Source organism: Erinaceus europaeus, chromosome 14 (assembly GCF_950295315.1).
Source record: "Erinaceus europaeus chromosome 14, mEriEur2.1, whole genome shotgun sequence".
Lineage (NCBI taxonomy): Eukaryota > Metazoa > Chordata > Mammalia > Eulipotyphla > Erinaceidae > Erinaceus > Erinaceus europaeus.
This window is the reverse complement of record NC_080175.1, coordinates 44462702-44481228: the sequence shown is the minus strand read 5'-3', so window position 1 is coordinate 44481228 and position 18527 is coordinate 44462702. Positions and strand designations below refer to the sequence as shown.

Below are 18527 nucleotides of genomic sequence, written 5' to 3'. Positions count from 1 at the left end.
CCCAAACCTTTGGGGGTGGGGTGGGAAGGGGGCTGTGAGCAGCAGATGGAGTTCTGTTCTGCCTGTGTCCTGGGCTGGGGGCCTGGGGCTGGTGGAGTACCTCCTTCCTCCCTCTGCTCCTTCCCGCTTCTCACACACAGTCTGCAGCACTTGAAGAAGGGGTGGCCCTCACCTCTGCAGGGCCCAGGTGTTGACAAAGAGACACTGAAACTGGAAGTGGGGAGGCACTTTATTTCTGGCAATCTGGGGGTCCTGAGGATGTGGGAAGGTGCAGCAGGCAGTGGGCAGGGAGGTGGCTAGAAGGCCCCAGGAGCTGTGCAGCTATCTGTCCATCCTGTGGGGTCAGAGGTACTGGTTGGGGGTGGACAGAGTGTTGCAGTGACTGTAGGACATGTCCTCGTAGACCACACACACTGAGGACTTGTCTTTCCTCCAGCAGAGACTCTTTATCTGAAAGAAAAAGCCTGTCACCTCCAGAGGGACACTTGCTCTGGGTCCCCCTCCCCTGTGGAAGCTTCTAGACTGAAATTGGAGATCCACTAGCTCACAGAGGCACGACCCACCACCCAGTCTCCTGGAACTGGGAGGGGGAAGGTGTCCCCAGGGACCTGGATGTAGTGGGGTGCAGCCCATGAAGCAGTGTATCTGTCGGGAGGCGGGGGAAGGGCTCAGCTGAGCAATGGCAGAGCTAACAGCCCAGTATGCTCACACTGACTTCACACCCCCAGTTGTGTGCACACTTGCATGGGCATGCGCGCGCGCATGCGCACACACATACGGACATACATGCATGCCCACTTGCTTGCACATGTGTCAGCACATGTTCTCATGTGCGCACACACTCACACATGTACACACACTCATACAATGACATACACAAGCTGCTACTCTCACTTGCAGGTTTCAACATGCTTGTGTCATGAACACTTGCTTTGAGCTGTGCATACTTGATCACACTCTCACACACATGTGCACCTAGTCTCACTGAGTGCCTCAGACTTAAATTTCAGAGCAGGACAGGGACCCAGGAGGTGGCGCAGTGGATATAGTGTTGGACTCTCAGGTTTGATCCCTGAGTTTGATCCCTGGCATCTCATGTACCAGAATGATGCCCCCCACCCTCTCTCCCTAATAAACAAATAAAATATTTTTAAAATGTCCAAGCAATTGGTTAAAGAATTTATGGGATTTATAAATAGAATACTATTCTGAGGGGAGTCAGTTGGTAGCACAGCGGGTTAAGCACATGTGGTGCAAAGCGCAAGGACCAGCGTAAGGACCTGGGTTTAAGCCCGGCTCCCCACCTGCAGGGGAGTCGCTTCACAAGTGGTGAAGCAGGTCTGCAATTGTCTATCTTTCTCTCCCCCTCCCTGTCTTACTTTCCTCTCTCTATTTCTCTCTGTCCTATCCAACAACGACAAAAATAGTAACTACAACAATAAAACAAGGGCAACAAAAGGAAATATTTTAAAAAGTACTATTCTGTAATCAAAAAAGATGGCACTGTGTCCACTGGGACAAACTGGGTGGAATTGGAGGTGATTATACTTAGTAAAATAAGTAAAGAGACAAAATATTACCAGATGGTTTCATGCATGTGGAATCTAGAGAACTGATACACATAAACTTGAAGCGAGCAAATTATTCTAAGCCTTGTAAGGACTCTGGTGGTTCTCTTTGGGAGGTGGGAGGGTGAGGACACAGAACTTTGGTGGTGGTGGTTGTGGTTGTGGACTCATTCATACACTGTAATCTTACAATCTTGTAACAAACTATTAATAGCAAATAAAAATATAAACACATTTAAACCACAAAAATCAATTAATTAATAAATATTCAAGCAGGATATATCATCCCAGGCCCCAAGCTGTGCTCAGTAGTGACTCCACAGCTTGGGCCTCAGGTCTTCCTCACTCCCAGCACCCAAGCCCTTCCTGCTCTGGGTGACAGGAGCAGACCTACAGGGACTCAGGGGATAGATATCAGGGCTCACACTGACCTGTGTCCTCCACATCGCACACAGGGCCCCTAGCCCCAGCCCGAAGAAGAAGCAGACCACGGCCAGGACTATAGGGAAAGTGACACTCGTCAGCCAAGTCTCTTGGACATCTTGGGGAGAAGGAAGGAGAGAAACACATGACTTAGGGCAGTCTATGAAACCTTGGGGCTCAGGGGCCAGGGGGCTTTGGAGAGGAGGCACAGCCCAGGATGCTTCCTGGAAGAGGCAGGCTCCAGCTGGAAATAACTCAGAAAAGAGTTGAGGAGAGCTCCCCACTGAGGGCTGGGGAGCAGAGCCTGGCCTGAGGAAGGTGGCAGGAAGCCCATTCCTTACCTGTCACCAGGATGAAGGTCTCGGGGCCTGGCACCTCCTTCATCTGCATGACGTACTGGCAGAAGAAGATACCCGTGTCCCTGGGCTGCAGGCCCCTCATGGTGATGGTCAGGTTGCTCATGGAACCTGAGAAGGTGATGCGGCCCTGGAAGCTCGTGTCCACAGTGTATATCTGAGCTTGCTCATAGTAGATGACATTGCTGTCTTTCGGCCACCTCTGCTTCAGGTAGACCCCCTTCAAGCCCTCCATGGAGCAGGTGATTTCCACAGAGCTCCCCTTGGGGGTGACCAAGTAGGCAAGGGATTTGCATATCTCTATGGGGAGAACCACGAGGCATCCTTGTTTCTAGGAACCTCATAATGTCCCTGTGTACCCACAGGACCCCACTTCCAGAACCTTTTTTCATGGAGCCCAAGCACTGCCTCTTTGCCAGCTACATCAGCAGCTGATTGCTGGGGGCAAAGGCAGTGTACCTACTTCCCTCCAACATGTGTAGCTGACCACTGGTGACAAAGGCCACCCTGTGACCTTCAGAGAGAAGGTCCCAGCCATGCCAGGAAGGGAAGGAGGGGACCAATATTGTGTCACTGTGACCAACATCATGATGCTGGGTGTTTGGTGACAGGAGCTCAAGGCTGAAACTGACCCAAGGGAGTGTCAGGTGAGGGCTGCAGGGGTGGCCAGAGGGGATGCTGAGCACACTGAGAGTCAGGGAGAGGTTGGGCAAGACATGGGTGGAGGGGGGAGGAAGAGGCTGGGGAGAGCTTACCTGGGGTGTGTAGGGCCCAGGAGACCTCCAGGAGCAGGAGGAACAAAGGGGACCATGGGGACATGCTCTCCACACCAGTTCCCAGCACCCCACGGGGGAACCTAGGCCTATCTCTCGGCTGCTGGGTCCAGACTCTTCCTGTCTGCAGCTCTGAGGGAGCATTATCTCAGGGAAGGCACCGCCCCAAACCTAAAGCTAGATCACTTCCTGGGGTGGGGTGGGGAGGATGGCACCTGAGGCTAAAGATGTTCTGGTGGACTTCCTGGAGGCAGGGTTACCTTGACTGTACAGGTCAGGCAGGGGGAGCAGAGGCAGAGAAAAACAAGGGCCTTCTGGGAGGGGAAATCCATGCTCAGCCCCTCCCTCAGGAATCTAAAAGATAGCTGACAACCAGGACAAGTGTCCCCTCTGGGGTCCTCCTGGGGCCCTCCCCTCATGGTGTCCATGTGAAAACACACTGCACTTGAGTCTCAGGCAAGCTTAGCTTTGATTTCTGGAGTCCAGATATGGAGCCTATGACTGTGTGCCTGGAGTTGCCAGCCTGGTGCTGGGACCCCTGGCCCTAGCCCACCCTCTGGTGGTTGGAACCCAGTGTCACTTAGAGCTACAGATGTGCCCATGTGGCCCTGAGTCCCGGATGCCAATGGAAGAAGTTTGTGGGGGCAGTTTGGGGGCCATTTTGGGGTTCTCCTAAAGAACAGGTCCCTACAGTCTGTGACTCAGATGCTAGATCTTCAAAACGGAGAAACAAAAGCTGATTCCTTTTGGATTTTCTGTTTTTTTCACCTAATTGAACCAAACTGCTGGATGATTCATCCCAAGAGAGTGTAAAGGAGGTGGTTAAAGGTCTTGGATGTGGTTCCTCTAGAAAACCCATCTGGGGGAGAAGGAGACAGCACACACAGTAGAGCACACTATCATTTTTGAGGAATTGGGTTCAAGCCCCTGACACCATGTGGGAGTGCTATTCATAGTATGGCGTTGTGGTGCCTCTCCTCTTTTTCTTGTCCCCTTTTTTTGTCTTCTTCCCCAACCCCCTCCTCCCCCTCTTCTTCTCTCTCTCTCTCTCTCTCTCTCTCTCTCTCACTGTGATTCTAACTTAAAAGGAAAAAAAGAAGAGTCCACAAGACTCATGGGGTTGTGCAGGCATGAAGCCCTGGTACAAAACAACACACACACACACACACACACACACACACACACACACACACACACGAGAATGCTTCCCTTCTGCATTTGCTGTTCGTGTTGAGTGGTGAGCTCATGGGCCTAGAGGCAGGGGTAGTGGGGGTAGGGGACAGGAGTGTGGGAGTGTGAGCATAGGGCTATTCCTCACCCTGAGGTGAGGACACAGAGCAGAGCAGCCTGCCCACCTCCTCAGAGAGGGCACCTTCACTGGCTGTGTGCTGCCTCCTAGTGGTCTGTCATGTCATCTCAAGCTCCTGCTTGGTCCCCACTGGTCAGAGGATTCCAGGAACTTGTTCTTGCTCATGGTAACAAGACAAGCTGCTGTGATCATGACATCATGATCATGACATCAAGATCATGACATCTGCTTGATGGAGAAGTTATGGTGACAAGGGAGTTCACAGACTGGGAGTGAGGTCCCTGTGGGGATAAGCTTTGTCACAGAGACTTTGACGATTTGGCCTCTGGGAACAGCAGAAGTGGGCAGGGCTGCCTGATCCCTGGTGCAGGTGACCTAAACCTGCCAGAGTCAGCCTATGTCCCCCCAAGAAAGTTCCCATCCTTGACTTTGTTTCTTGGGCCCCCCCCTTCATGGTCCTTGCCCTCTGTGAGGGGCACAGAGCTGGCCCTGGTGCTGGAGGACCCATCTGACATCAGCACATGGGACAGTTCCTTGCTGTGTTGCCTAGGAAGCCACAGTCTGGTTGAGTCACAACTGCTGGGTTACAGTGTTACATCCCAAGAGTGTTCACAGCCCAAGTGTTACAACTTAGCACTGATTGTAGTTTCAGAACTGCAGTTTGGGGTGTGTGGACCTCCGCAAGTGAGGAACAAACACAGAGATGAAGGGCTGGAGCTAGGTTACTATATGCTACCATTGTTCTGATTGGTGGACTGCCCAGTGGGCATCAGTTAGCCAGTCCCAGCAGGTGTGGGGCTCTCAGTGACTGCTTCCTCTTCTCCTGGTTGTGCCTGGGAAGGATTAGAGTACCAGGTACACCTGCATACACCTGGAACCCTGCCCTCCACAGCCTCCCAGCTCTGCTGACTTTATCTAGACTCTGGATGAGTTCATGTCATTTTTTAAAAAAAGATTTGTGTATTTATTTATTTGTGATAGAGGATGGAGAGAGAGAGAGAGAGAGAACCAGAGCATCACTCTGGCACCATGAGATGCCAGAGACCAAATTAAAGACCTTATGTCACTATACTGCCTCAGGGCCATCATGTCCACTTTTTATTTCATTCATTCATTCATTCATTCATTCATAAGATAAAAAGAAACAGGGAACAAGGGAGAAACAGCACAACATGTACTTTCCCCTGTGATGCTGAAGCTCCAACCTGTAACTCTACTTGGGGAGCTCTCTGTTGCCTCCCCATGTCCACTCAGACATATATGTTATTTATCAGTTAACAAAGAGAGACAGACTCTGTTTCTATCTGCCATCTGTCTGTGGGCTCTCAGCATCTGGCAAGCATACCAGAAGAGTGGACTGGCAGGACTCCTGCAGGGGATGGAATGTGTGTAGCCTGCTGTGCTGGTGGTTGAGCTGGAGTTTATGGTGCCCCTGGGGAGGGGTGGGGTTCCTAGGGCTCGTTTGCTGTGTATTTCTGTCTCCACATTTAACACAATTTTTGTTTTGCCAGCAGGTGACACTGTAGCTATGGTGTTGGATATCCCTGCTTACCTATTGTGGAGGAGTAAGAGGGGAGCTTCTATCATGTGTCACTGACCAGGTGAGTGTCTATGATGTCAATATAGGGTCTCCCAGCTGTATTTCCAGCCTTTGGGGGGGGGGTAACAACATGGAAGAATTACTTTATGTTCAAAGAACAAGTAGGGTTTATTCTCCTAGTCAGGTGCCTATGCTTGAGTAGCCCACACAGGTTTAGTTCTCAGCCAAGTTTTTGCCTTAAAAACTTGTGAGCAGGACAGGGGTAGATAGCATAATGGTTATGCAAACAGACTGTCATGACCGAGGCTCCAAAGTCCCAGGTTCAATCCCCTGCACCACTATAAGGATGCACTGGATCGACCTCGTGGTGCATCCCGTGAGTACCCATTCATTGGGGAAACTGACGATCCTTCCTAGCCGACTGAATCCACATGGATCCCAGTCACTTTCAAAGCCAGCAACAAGCAGCTCCTGACAGCTTTCAACCTGACCTGTTGACTGGCTACGGAAGAAGGGCAAACGCTAGAAGAAGAACTATAAGGCAGAGCTGAGCAGTGCTCTGGTAAAAAAAAAAAAAAAAATTTGTGAGCAGTGTTAAATCCCCAGAAATTCTCAGTCTTCCTTCCTCCCACCATGTGCTCTGCTTTGTAACTACTAAAATGGTGCCAGCTGCCCCAAAGCATGGCTTCTTAAGCCCTGAGATGCATGCCTACACCCACTTCTGGCTAAGTGAGCTACTTAAGAAGTCACAGCTGTAAATTGGTCAGTTTTCAGGTGATTTTTTTTAAAAAAAACAGTCATTGTTGCCTTAACTCATTGATCCAGGGAGCAAAGTACTACAGCTGTGAATCACTTGCCATGCTTCTGCAAGTTGGCCAGGATTTATTTTTCTATCGGTTTTGAGAGCCTGAACTCACCACTGGACTTTAATCCTCAGCCAGATTTTTCCCTTAAACACTAGTGAGTTCTTGCTTTCCCTGAATTCATAGGTTGCCCTGAGTTCACCCAGACCCACTTTCTTGCTACCAGCAATATATTTTGCTGCATAATCACAAAATAGTGTTGTCACTAAGTATAGTTTAAGTTCTAAGAATCTCTCCCTTACCCCCCTTCTTTTCCCCATCCATTGACTACACATGTCTGCACTTACTTGTGGCTTAGTGAGTTTCTGAAGAAATTCTGGTTTGCATTTTGTTACGTTTCTAGGTAATTTTTCATTAGTTTATCGGGGGAGTGATGTGAGGCAGCTGTTAGTCTATGGCGTTAAATCTTGTTGCGTTTGACATGAGTCACTATTTTGGGCAATTTTCACTCTTTCGCTTTTACTATTTCTTTTTATTTATTTATTTATTTATTTATTTACTGTAATTTTTATTTATAAAAAGGAAACTGACAAAACCATAGGATAAGAGGGGTACAGCTTCTTAGAATTCCCACCACCAGAACTGTGTATCCCATCACCTCCCCCGATAGCTTTCCTACTCATCAACCCTCTGGGAGCATGGACCCAAGGTCATTGTGGGATGTAGAAGGTTGAAGGTCTGCTTCTGTAATTGCTTCCCTGCTGAACACGGGCGTTGACAGGTCGATTCATACTCCCAGCCTCTCTCTCCCTAGTGGGGAAGGGCTCTGGGGAAGCAGAGCTCCAAGACACATTGGTGGGGTTGTCTGTCCAGGGAAGTCTGGTTGGCATCTGGAAGCTGGTGGTTGACAAGAGAGTTAACATACAGAGCCAAACAAATTGTTGCTCAATCATGGACCTAAGGGCTGGAATAGTGCAGATGAATAGTTGGGATGGGGGGGTCCTCCATTTTGTAGATAGCTAGTAGGCATATTTTATTTATATTCCAAATGGCCTGTGGCTATACTTTTTTTTTTCTTTTTCCTTTTTCTTTTTGCCCCTGAGCCTAAAATCTGATATGCCAGTGGATCCGTTATTGTCTGGGGAGATGATGTCATGGCTGGGAAAAGGACCAGAAAGCTGGATCAGGGAAGAGAGTAGCTCCATAATATGGGAAAGGTGTATAAATATTGTTGACTGTAAACCCCATCGATTTGATGTGATCTGGGGCCTATAATTCGCTTAGGAGCCTGTGTGACCTCTGCATCCCTGTAGATTTGAGCTCACATTCTTTGGTCATGAGTAGGAACAGTCCATGCTACACCAATATCGACCCATCTTCCTCCGGTGTAGCATAGAGTATGTTGTTCATCTTCCCTTCAGAGGATGGAACATTCTCTACTATTGTTGATCCAAGTTGAGGGCAAGGTCCTATGGGAGCCCACAAAGGGCCTATTTTGTTGTTCCTGACAGAAATGACCACGAACAATGGAGAGAGGGATTTATTTGAGGTCTGGGCTCATCAAGTCTGGGAATCTCAAGACTCCCTGATTAGGGCCTCATACTATTTCTTATCTTACATTCTCCCTTTCATTCTTTTTTTTCCCCCTCCAGGGTTATTGCTGGGCTCAATGCCTGCACCATGAATCCACCGCTCCTGGAGGCCATTTTTCCCCCTTTTTGTTTGCCCTAGTTGTTGCAGCCTCGTTGCGGTTATTATTGCCATTGTTGACGTTGCTTTGTTGTTGGATAGGACAGAGAGAAATGGAGAGAGTAGGGGAAGACAGAGAGAGAGAAAGACCTGCCTCACCACCTGTGAAGCGACTCCCCTGCAGGTGGGGAGCCGGGGGCTCGAACCGGGATCCTTACGCCGGTCCCTGCGCTCTGCGCCACGTGCGCTTAACCCACTGCGCCACCGACTGACCCCCCTCCCTTTCATTCTTAAACTTATCTTTCCTCTTTTACTCAGACTCTTAGACTCTCTGAGATTTGATTAAAGACTAAAAGCATCAGTCATAAAGATAGTAAAATAATTATGCAGAAAGAATTTCATACCTGAGTTTCTGAGCTCCTAGGTTAAATGCAAAGCACACCATAAACCAGAGTTGAGCAATTCTCTGGTTAAAGGCAAAATCAAACAATAACAACAAAAAATTAAGGTATTAGCTCCACCCTCAGCTGCCATTTCTAAGTTTCCCTGTTCTCTGTGTAGTGCTCACAGGTTATAACTTATACCATGACTTCAGGTTCACATTCTTCTTGGCTTAAAGTCTTACACTCTTGTCCTCAGTCCTCTCTAAGGTCCCTATTTCAGGGATTCCCCTCTGCTTGGTGAGCTACAGCTGCAGACTTGTGTGGAGTTCTGTTCGCATCTGTCCATGCATGTGTTGGAGGCCTATACCTGAAGATCACTATATTTTAGGACACCTACAGACCTGCTTCACCACTCATGAAACGTCCCCCCTGCAAATGGAGGGAGGGCTGGATTCTAGATTCCACGTGGGTTTATTCACTCTCCTGGTCCTCCCTCAGTCCCCAAGTTCAGGGCAACCACATCTGCAGGGAGAGACGAGAGTGTCAGCAGAGGAGTGTGTGATGGATAGATACACAGACATGCTACATGAATGCACCTGCCCTACTCTCTCTCTCTTTCCTGCATGCACATCCTGGCTCTCCCAAAGGAGCAGAAAGTCAACCCCATCCCAGGTAGCCTTCGTGGGGTCCTGAGGACTCAGGAATTAAGGGATAGTGGTGTCCAGTTCTGGCACTATCTCCCTGAAGCTCTGAACTACTATACCCTCCTCTATAGCCCCAGAGTGCAGTGCTCAGAGGTCCAGTGTGAAGGCTGGGTTCAGTGTGAGCCTACCTGACACCCTACACACACACACACACACACACACACACACACACACACACCTGCCCCACAGGCTGGGGAGGAGCAGGGGGCCCTTACCGTTAAATCAGGAGCCTCTTGGCATTTGAGGGACCACGGCTTTTGTGCCAGGCGATGCATGCCAGCACCATAACGGTGACAAGAAGAACAATGCAGACAAGTATTATAGACTCATTCCAGGATAGCTTGCTATAATTCTTTAGTCCTAGGATTGCAAGAAGTGGTGGGTCTCCACTATCACTCCTCAGGACCATCTGCCTCCCTCCCTGCCCACACCCCAGGGTAGAAATCACCCCATGGCCAGGGGTGAGAGAGCAAACTATGTGCAGGAGAGGGGAAAGGGTGCAGGATAGGACAGAGTGCAGGAGAATATTAGGTGAGCAGAGAACTTTGAAATGGGGACTTGGCATGGGGTATGCAGACATCAAGACAGGATGAGCCAGGGAGGGGCTGCTGAGGACTCTAGGACCTGCCGCAGGTACTCACCTGTACCCTGGAAGGTAGCTGTTGTGACAGGTAAGTTTTTAGTCTCTGGTGAAGAAGGACGCAGGTCTATGGACTCTGTTAATGAAATACATAACAGGTTAGAGGGGCTGGGATGGCTGGACCGTTCCCAGGTTGCTGTTTCCAGATCCCACCAGGAGGGGGAGCCTATGTCACATCACCTTTCCACTATCTAGAACCCCAGCGCTCAGGATGACCATGACTGGATGAAATGGGGTGTGGTGGATATGCGGGTGTCAAGGACTGGGTGTGGAGACTTGAGGAGTGGGACACAGGAACGGGACTGAGGGGAGGACTTAGGGATCTGGGCGGCCAGCCTTTGCACAGGCAAGGGAGGTGTTGGAGTTCACAAGCAAGGAACCCTAGAGGGCCTGGGAGGGGGTTGTAATTTGGAAGGCAGCTGGAGGATGCAGACATGGGATTTGGAGGTGGAAGATGGAGAAAAACCCTGCAGGTTGTCCCACTTTCTCAGTGAATCACAGTCACTAGTCAGTCCTGAGAGTATTATGGGACAGCTCTGTGCTGAAGGCAGTGATGAGTGTCTGGAGGGAGGGCAGTGAGGATGTGTCAGTAGGACTTGGACAAAATGGGGAGAGGTATGAAGCAGAAAGCAAGAGGTCTGGGGGCTGGTCAGGACTGAGGGTCTCTTCTGGAGGTGCAGTGTCCCAGGCAAGGCAGTAGAGTAGGGTGGGTAGACAGCAAGGAATAGAAGAGACCCTAGTTCTTGAGTAACCCAAGACACGTTCTAAGTCAAGATATTGGGGGGATTGGAGAAAGTCTGAGGGTTCTGGAGGAGCACTCACAGCCAGTGGTGGGAGCGGGTAGATGGAATGGAAAGTTTCTTGGTTCACCTCCTCCCTGGAAATGCTGCCCCCAGAATGGTCCTTTGTCCCAGGTGCCCAGTAACTTCCAGAAGCAGGTTATGTCTCCTTTCCTTGGAGGTATCTTCTCTGCCCCCAACCCCAGTCACCAGCCCCCAATTCCACAATCCGTCACCAATACCTCCTCAGTCAACATGAATGGTATCCCCTCCCCCTGGACTGCACTCCAATAGAGACAGACTGGGGTTTCAGGATCCCCTTCCTGCCCCCCCCCCCCCTCACCTGACACATTCAGTGAAGTGATTAGAATATTTCTCTGCTGTCCTTGGAGATTCCAAATGTACTGCCCCTTGTGGCTGTCCCAGGCCTCCTCTATCACCAGCTGCGCCATGCCACCTGCCACCCAGAACTGCCTTCCGGGCTCAGAGTAGTATCCTGGGGGCTTGTCTATGAAGAGAGGCTGGAGATCCCTCCCAGAGATGTTCAGAAAGATGGAGACAGTCTTGAATGGGTTGGAGATGTTGCAGGACATGACTGCTGGGTGGCCGCTGGTCACAGACACGTTCTCTGTGCAGACGGGGTCATCCCAAACTAGTGAGGTAAGGGAGGGGGAAAGCAAGTGTCGGGTCCTCACTGAGCCCTGTTTGGGGGTGACAGCACAACCCATGTCTGCCCTCAGTCTCTTCCAAGCAGCCTGCCCCCCACACCTGCCTCCCAAACCCTGGGCAGAGACATGGAAGGAGACTTACTTTTATTCTGAGCCCTCAGGGTGGCAGTCAGGAGCGGGAGGATCCAGAGTGCCCTGAGAGCGAGGAGGGGGAGGCCCAGGGAGGCCATGGTCCAGGCTGGGGGTCAGGCTTCAGGGTGCTGAACTGTCCCTGGGGAGGGAAGCCCTGACTATTGTCACTTGATGAGGAGAAAAAAAGAAAGAAAAGAAAGAAAGAAAGAAGAGAGAGTTGCTGGGGCTAGGCCCTAGTATAGCAGGTTAAGCACATATAATGCAAAGCGCAAGAACCAGTGCAAGGATCCCGGTTCAATCCCCTGGCCCCCACCTGCAGGAAGGTGGCTTCACAAGTGGTGAACAGGTCTGCAGGTGTTTATCTTCCTCTCCCTCTCTCTGTCTTCCCGTCATCTCTCAATTTCTCTCTGTCCTATCCAACAACAATGACAGTAATAACAACAACAATGACAAACAACAAGGGCAACAAAAGGGAAAAAATAGCCCCCAGAGCAGTGGATTTGTAGTGCAGGCACCAAGCCCCAGCTATAACACTGGAGGCAAGGGAGAGAGACAGAGGGAGAGAGAGAGAGAGAGAGAGAGAGAGTGAGAGAGAGAGTTGCATAGAGCCTCCCACCACCTTCCTGGGATCTCCCTTCCTGTCTGTAGTAAATCAGACACAACTCTGGCTGCCTGTGTCCCTTAGAAATATCAGGGTGAACCCAGCTCCATCCCTGCTGCCTGGACTTTATCTCATGGCAGTGAACCCAGGGGTTTACACATGTGTAGTATTGCTGAATGACCTGCCTTTTTTTTTTTTTTTTTTTTTTTTAATTCTGTGTACTTAGAGAGACAGAAAGAAAACAAGGAGACTAGAAGAGACACCAAAACACTGCTCCACCAGGCATGGAGGCCCTGGTGTTGTCCATGGTGCTTTCAGTGGTCCCCTGGCTCACACCCAGGACCCTAGTGTGACACAAGGCCTGTTCTGTTCCCACTGATCCACTTCCAGCCCATCTCCAGACCTCATTAAGAAGACAGCTGGCCTACTTTGCCAGATTTTCTCCAAGTAACAAAAATATCCTGGAACTTTCTTCAGACACTGGAACTCTCGCTTCCTCTGAGTCACAGCCACCCTCTGAGACTTCGGACTCCAGAGGCCTCATGGTCTCCATGAAAGTTCTCCTGATGAGCTCACAGCATTCCACAGCATTCTCAATTCCACTGGATGCCTTTGGGTTATTTTTTTGTTGTTTGGGGGCAGTGCAGGTCTATGAGGATATTGTGCAAATGGGAGATTCCCACCAATCTCTCCCCAGTTTCCCACTCTCAGTGGCTCTTGGTGACTTAGTGCATCTGGACAACTGAGGAACCCATGTCACTCCATCTCCACACTCAGCCCAATAGTACTGACCAGAGCTGTGTGGTGACAGCCTGGGTATGTTCCATGGCCCAAAATGGGCAGGACAACCCAACATGACCATCTAATATTGACCAGTTGAAAGAAGCAAAAGACATATAACCCTCTTGGTGGTTCCTACAGAAGCTGCTGGATTAAGATTAAGGGGGAAGAATCATGATCCAGTGGGCCTTGTAACTGTTTCTCTTATGTTTTCTACCAGTACTCTGCTCGGTTCTGGCTTATGAGGGTGCTGGGGATTGAACCTGGGACCTTTGGAGCCTCCAATATAAAAGTATTTCTGCATATTTAAAAAAATATTTATTTACTTATTCCTTTTTATTGCCATTGTTATTTTATTGTTGTAGTTACTATTGTTATTGATGTCGTCATTGTTGGATAGGACAGAGAGAAATGGAGAGAGATGGGGAAGACAGAGAGGAGGAGAGAAAGATAGACACTTGCAGACCTGCTTCACCACCTGTGAAGCAACTCCCTTGAATATGGGGAGCCAGGGGCTCGAACCAAGATCCTTACACCGGTCCCTGCGCTTTGCACCACCTGAGCTTAACCCACTGAGCTACAGCCTGACTTGACTCCCTTCTTTCTGCATATTATGCTATGTCCCTAACCCCTCCACCCTATCACGCTTTTTAATTTAATTAATTATTTTTTCCACCAGCCTTATTACTGGGGTTTGGTGACTGCACAACAAATCTATCTCTCTTTGAGGCCATATTCTCCACCTTTTTTTTTTTTTATTTGATAGGACATAGAAACTGACAGAGGGAGGAGAAACAGAAGGAAAGAGAAAGAAACACCTGCAGTCGTGCTTCACCACATGTTAAGCCTCCCCTCTAGGTGTGAACCAGGAGCTTGAACCTGGGTCCTTGTACATGGTGATACATGATTATCTGAGTCCACCACCGACCAGCCCCTGTCCCCTTGATTCTGTATGTCTCTCATTTATAAGACAACAGCAGCACAGCAATGACAATGACCAAAGAAAGAGTCACACAGTAACATCAACTGAGAGGCAGGGACACTCAGCCCATGCTTCCCACATGCTCTTTGCATATGTGTGTGTACATGTGCAAGAAAGAAAATGTATGTAACAGTGTCATGCTAGTTGGGATCTTGCTCTCAGACACCTCCATGTCCTCCCTTCCCCTGCCTGGAGGGAAAACTGGTGCTGCCCCCTGAAATTCACCCAGATTCTGTGCAAGTGACTTCTGGAAACAGACTCTTTCCTGATGTTGTTACTAAGGATGAGGTCAGAAGGGAGCAGTTGGGCCTGGATCCAAAATGGCGGATGTCCTTGTGAAAAGGAAGTCTGGACATTGAGGGCTAAGTGAGAGGACCCACATGGCGGCCATCTGCTTCCCCTCAAAGGTGGGTCCTCCCTATTTGTCTCTTATCTTTCCCTTTTATTCCCACAAGAACATGAAACCATTAAGTTCCTTCTCCTTCCAAGTAGAACTTTGGTGACTGAGAGGTGAGGACAGCAACCCCATCCTGCCAGGACCTGCTTGGAATTTCATGAAGAGGCTGAGCTTTTTGCTGAAACCTGCTCAAATGCCTCAGAGGTAGTGACTCTGAGTTGCATGATGGCAAGTACCAGCCTCCTCACTTCTGGACCAGTCAGGATTCGAGATCCACACATACATTCAGCTGGCTTCCTGTGTGTCATCATCACAAGATGCTCCTGGGAGCCAGATGTGGATGGAAAGTTCCAAGAGGAAGTTTTGTAACCCTCATTCAGGGGTTGCTCAGACAAGATCTAATCAACCTTTTCTGTTCAACCATAAAAGATCAACTTTGTAAAAAATAAAATAAAAAAGTAAATATAATGTCCTATATCTTCAATATATTCTAGTAAAACATTAAAAAAACAACTTTTCATTATGTAAATTTCTACTAGACACTGAATAATAATGCCTAATGTCCTTTGGAGCCCCAAGGTGCCTCTGCTTCTGGTGGGTAGTTAGTCTGGGCCCAAGCAGATGTGTCCCCTCACCTCTCCTCCAACCAGGCAGTGTGAGTAACCATTGTCTAGCCTGAGGTCTGATGCTTATATGACTGGGGGGTTCCTTATGGGAGGTGCAGTGTCAGGGTGCAATGGGAGGGTAGTCTGTCATGTCAGAACTAGGGTGCAGAGGCTCAGTGTGGTAAGTTCAATGTGGGGTGCATTGTGGGGTCTGCTGTGGTTAGGGTCTTCAGTATTGGGTTGCAGTGTCCAGGGAGTTCTTCCCTGAAACCTTCCTGGTTTGAAGTTTTCCTGCTGGTCCTTGGCATCTACCTTCCCCCCATAACTTAGCCTCACACATCAGCACCAACAGTTCCCAGGTATTGATGAAAGCAAAGGAAAGGGGTATTTAATGGGGCTAGAAGATAGCTCACCCAGGGCAGGGGTAGAAAGCATTATTGTTATGCAAACAGATTCTCATGCCTGAGGCTCCAAAGTCCCAGGTTCAACCCCTGCACCACTATAAGCCAGAACTGAGAAAGGGAGAGAGAGAGAAAGGAAGAAAAAGAGAGAGAATGAAAGAAAGGAAGAAAGGAAGAAAGAAAGAGAAAAAATAGGGGCTGGGTGGTGGTGCATTTGGTTGAGCACACACATTACAGTGCACAAGGACCCAGGTTCAAACCCCCAGTCCCCACCTGCAAGGGGAAAGCTTCACAAGTGGTAAAGCAGTGCTGCAGGTGTCTCTCTCCATCTATATCACCCCTTTCCCCTCTCAATTTCTGGCTGTCTCTATCCAATAAATAAAAGATAATAATAAAAAAAAAGAAAGAAAGGGAAAAAGAAGGAGTCGTGCTGTAAGGGTTAAGCACAGGTGGTGCAAAGCACAAGAACCCGGATAAGGATCCCGGTTTGAGCCCCCCGGCTTCCCACCTGCAGAGGAGTCGCTTCACATAGGCAGTGAAGCAGGTCTGCAGGTGTCTCTCTTTCTCTCTCCCTTTCTGTCTTCTACTCCTCTCTCGATTTCTCTCTGTCCTATCCAACAACAGCAACATCAATAATAACTACAACAATAAAACAACAAGGGCAACAAAAGGGAATAAATAAATAAATAAATAAATAAATATTTTTAAAGAGAAAGAGAGGAAGGAATGGGAGAATGGAAGGAAGGAAAAAAACAATAGTTCACCCAGTAGAGCACCCACTTTACTATGAGTGAGGACCTGGGTTCAAGCCCCCAGTCAGCACATGAGAGCACCATGCACTGGAGAGGCTGCACGGATGGTGGAGCAGTGCTGTATTTTTTCTCTCTCTCTCTTTCCCTCTCTGACTCTCCCCCTCTCCATATATATATATATATATATATATATATATATATATATATTCCATTACTACTTTATTTGTCTTTTTTATTTATTGGGGGATTAATGGTTTACAGTTGACAGTAAAATACAGTAGTTGGCACAAGTGAAACACTTCTCAGTTTTCCACATAACACTCTACACTGCCCCCCTTAGATTCCCTCCAACTGTAGTGCAATACACTAAACCCAGCCAAGTTCTACTTTGTGTTTTCCCTTCTATGAGTAGGGTCATCCCGTATTCACCCTTTTCTTTCTGGCTGATCTCACTTAACATGATTCCTTCAATCTCCACCCAAGGTGAATCTCACCCTCTATCTTAACAAAAAAGAAAAGAGGGCCAGGAAGTAGCATAATTGACATGCAAAAGACTTTCATGCCTTACAATTAACAAAAGGACACTTGAACACTAACTCAAAGAGATTTGTGCACCGGTATGTTCACAGCTGTATTATTCACAATATCCAAAGAGTGGAAGCAGCCTAAATGCTCATTGACAGATGATTGGATAAATAAGTTATGGGACATATACTCCATGGAATACTACTCTGCAATCAAAAAGATGATATTGTGTCCTTTGGGACAAAATGGATGAAACTCCGGTTAATTACGCTCATCAAAATAAGTAAAGAAATGAAAGCAGCTACTGAATGATTTCATTCATATGTGGAACCTAGAGAACTGAAACATGAACTTTCAAAAGCAAAAACAAGAACAAACAGAAAACCCAGATGGAATAAACTGTGTCTAAAACTTTGTGAGGTTATTGTTGAGACAGTGGGGGCATAGAATTTTGGTAGTGAGTGTGGTGTGAAACTATATTCTGTAATCTTACAATCTTGTAATCCTCTATTAATCACAAGGGAAAAGTGCCCTGGGGGGAAAGTGACTTTTATGCCTAAGGCTCTGAAGTCCCAGGTTCCGTCCCCAGTACCTCCATAAATCAGAGCTGAGCAGTGCTGTGATATCTTTCTCTCTTTGTAGCTCCTCACATAAAATATTTTTTTAGAAAGAGTCCCCTGGGAACAAAGAAACCGTGCAGTGCTGAGCCAGAAAAAAAACCCTGGTGGTGAGAGAAAGAAAAAAAGAAAGGAAGAAAGAAAGAGAAAGAAAAAGAAGAAAAAGAGGGAAGGGGAGGGATGAAAGAAGGAAGGAAAGAAAGGAGGGAAGGAGGGAGAGGAGGAGGAAGGGAAAAAGAGAGGCAGGGAGGGAGAGGCAGGCTGGGTCACCAGCCTGATCAAGTCTCTTCTCTGCTGCAAGGCTACAGCCTTACACCCAATCTCCCAGTGTGCTGGACACCTCCCTTTTGCACTGAGCCCCCCCACACAAATGCACACACAATTATACACATATACACTTACAGAAGTACACGCTTAGTCTTGCAGATACAATTACCAAGGCACATGCACACCCATGCACACACACATGAACTCAGACTGATGTCACGACCATCTCTGTCACCCCAGGCCTCCTCACTGCTCTGCACACAGAAGGTCCCTTCAGGAAAGACACAATTACCCTCTACAGTGGCCGAGTGGACTGGGCAGGTGCAAAACAACTTCTGCTCACAGGCATCAGGTGACCGGGATAGGTCAACTCAGTGAGGATTACTCATAGGACAGGCTACTTGGACTTTGAGAGATGGAAGGAAAGTGAAAGGCAAAGGGGTGAAGTCTGCTGTGCTTCTGTGAAAGGGGGTTCTCGGGGTTTCCCAGCCTGCTGGTCTGGTCTGGTAAGTGCCCTCAGGGAGGTTGCCCAGCCCAGCCCAGACTACAGGCTCCCAGTCTCCTGGTCCCAGCCTTGGAGGATGTTACTCAGCACATGAACCAAATCTCAATAATGATGTTATGTCAGCTCCTTAAACCTTATCTCTGTTAGCATCACTTAACCGTTCTTATCAAAGGCATTCTTATCAAAAGTTCAGTGTACTATTGATGAGAATGTTTTCCTAACACAATGAAATCATAGGATTCAACTTGGACCTTCAACTTGGACACCATCCCCAGCATGGTGTTCTCCTGTGAGGGGCCTTTAGAAAGGTGGTCTCTAGCCCCCTTTT

The 18527-nt window shown here is 48.5% G+C and overlaps 2 protein-coding genes across 2 annotated transcripts; both read right to left on the bottom strand.

The window, feature by feature from the left end:
- Positions 1 to 292: 292 nt before the first annotated feature.
- Positions 293 to 3223, bottom strand: CD7 (CD7 molecule). Its single transcript, XM_007524504.2, has 4 exons — positions 3103 to 3223; positions 2333 to 2647; positions 2000 to 2109; positions 293 to 450 (listed from the first exon to the last, which is right to left on the bottom strand). The coding sequence occupies exons 1-4, from the start codon at positions 3164 to 3166 to the stop codon at positions 343 to 345; spliced, it is 597 nt and encodes a 198-aa protein (XP_007524566.1). The 5' UTR covers positions 3167 to 3223; the 3' UTR covers positions 293 to 342.
- A 6542-nt stretch (positions 3224 to 9765) lies between these two features.
- SECTM1 (secreted and transmembrane 1) lies at positions 9766 to 11909 on the bottom strand. The gene is made up of 4 exons (XM_007524502.2): positions 11778 to 11909; positions 11311 to 11619; positions 10190 to 10264; positions 9766 to 9908 (listed from the first exon to the last, which is right to left on the bottom strand). Exons 1-4 carry the CDS (start codon positions 11863 to 11865, stop codon positions 9766 to 9768), a joined length of 615 nt encoding a protein of 204 aa, XP_007524564.2. The 5' UTR covers positions 11866 to 11909.
- Between the last annotated feature and the right edge of the window lie 6618 nt (positions 11910 to 18527).

Excerpts from the sequence above, each read along its gene's own strand:
- CD7 (XM_007524504.2), bottom strand. The coding sequence starts at position 3,166 with ATGTCCCCATGGTCCCCTTTGTTCCTCCTGCTCCTGGAGGTCTCCTGG. Across the intron at positions 2,648-3,102 it reads CTGGGCCCTACACACCCCAG|AGATATGCAAATCCCTTGCC; the intron begins GTAAGCTCTCCC and ends TTCTCCCCATAG. Across the intron at positions 451-1,999 it reads GTGCGATGTGGAGGACACAG|ATAAAGAGTCTCTGCTGGAG; the intron begins GTCAGTGTGAGC and ends TTTTTCTTTCAG.
- SECTM1 (XM_007524502.2), bottom strand. The coding sequence starts at position 11,865 with ATGGCCTCCCTGGGCCTCCCCCTCCTCGCTCTCAGGGCACTCTGGATC. Across the intron at positions 11,620-11,777 it reads CCTGAGGGCTCAGAATAAAA|TTTGGGATGACCCCGTCTGC; the intron begins GTAAGTCTCCTT and ends TTACCTCACTAG. Across the intron at positions 9,909-10,189 it reads AGCTACCTTCCAGGGTACAG|GACTAAAGAATTATAGCAAG; the intron begins GTGAGTACCTGC and ends TTGCAATCCTAG.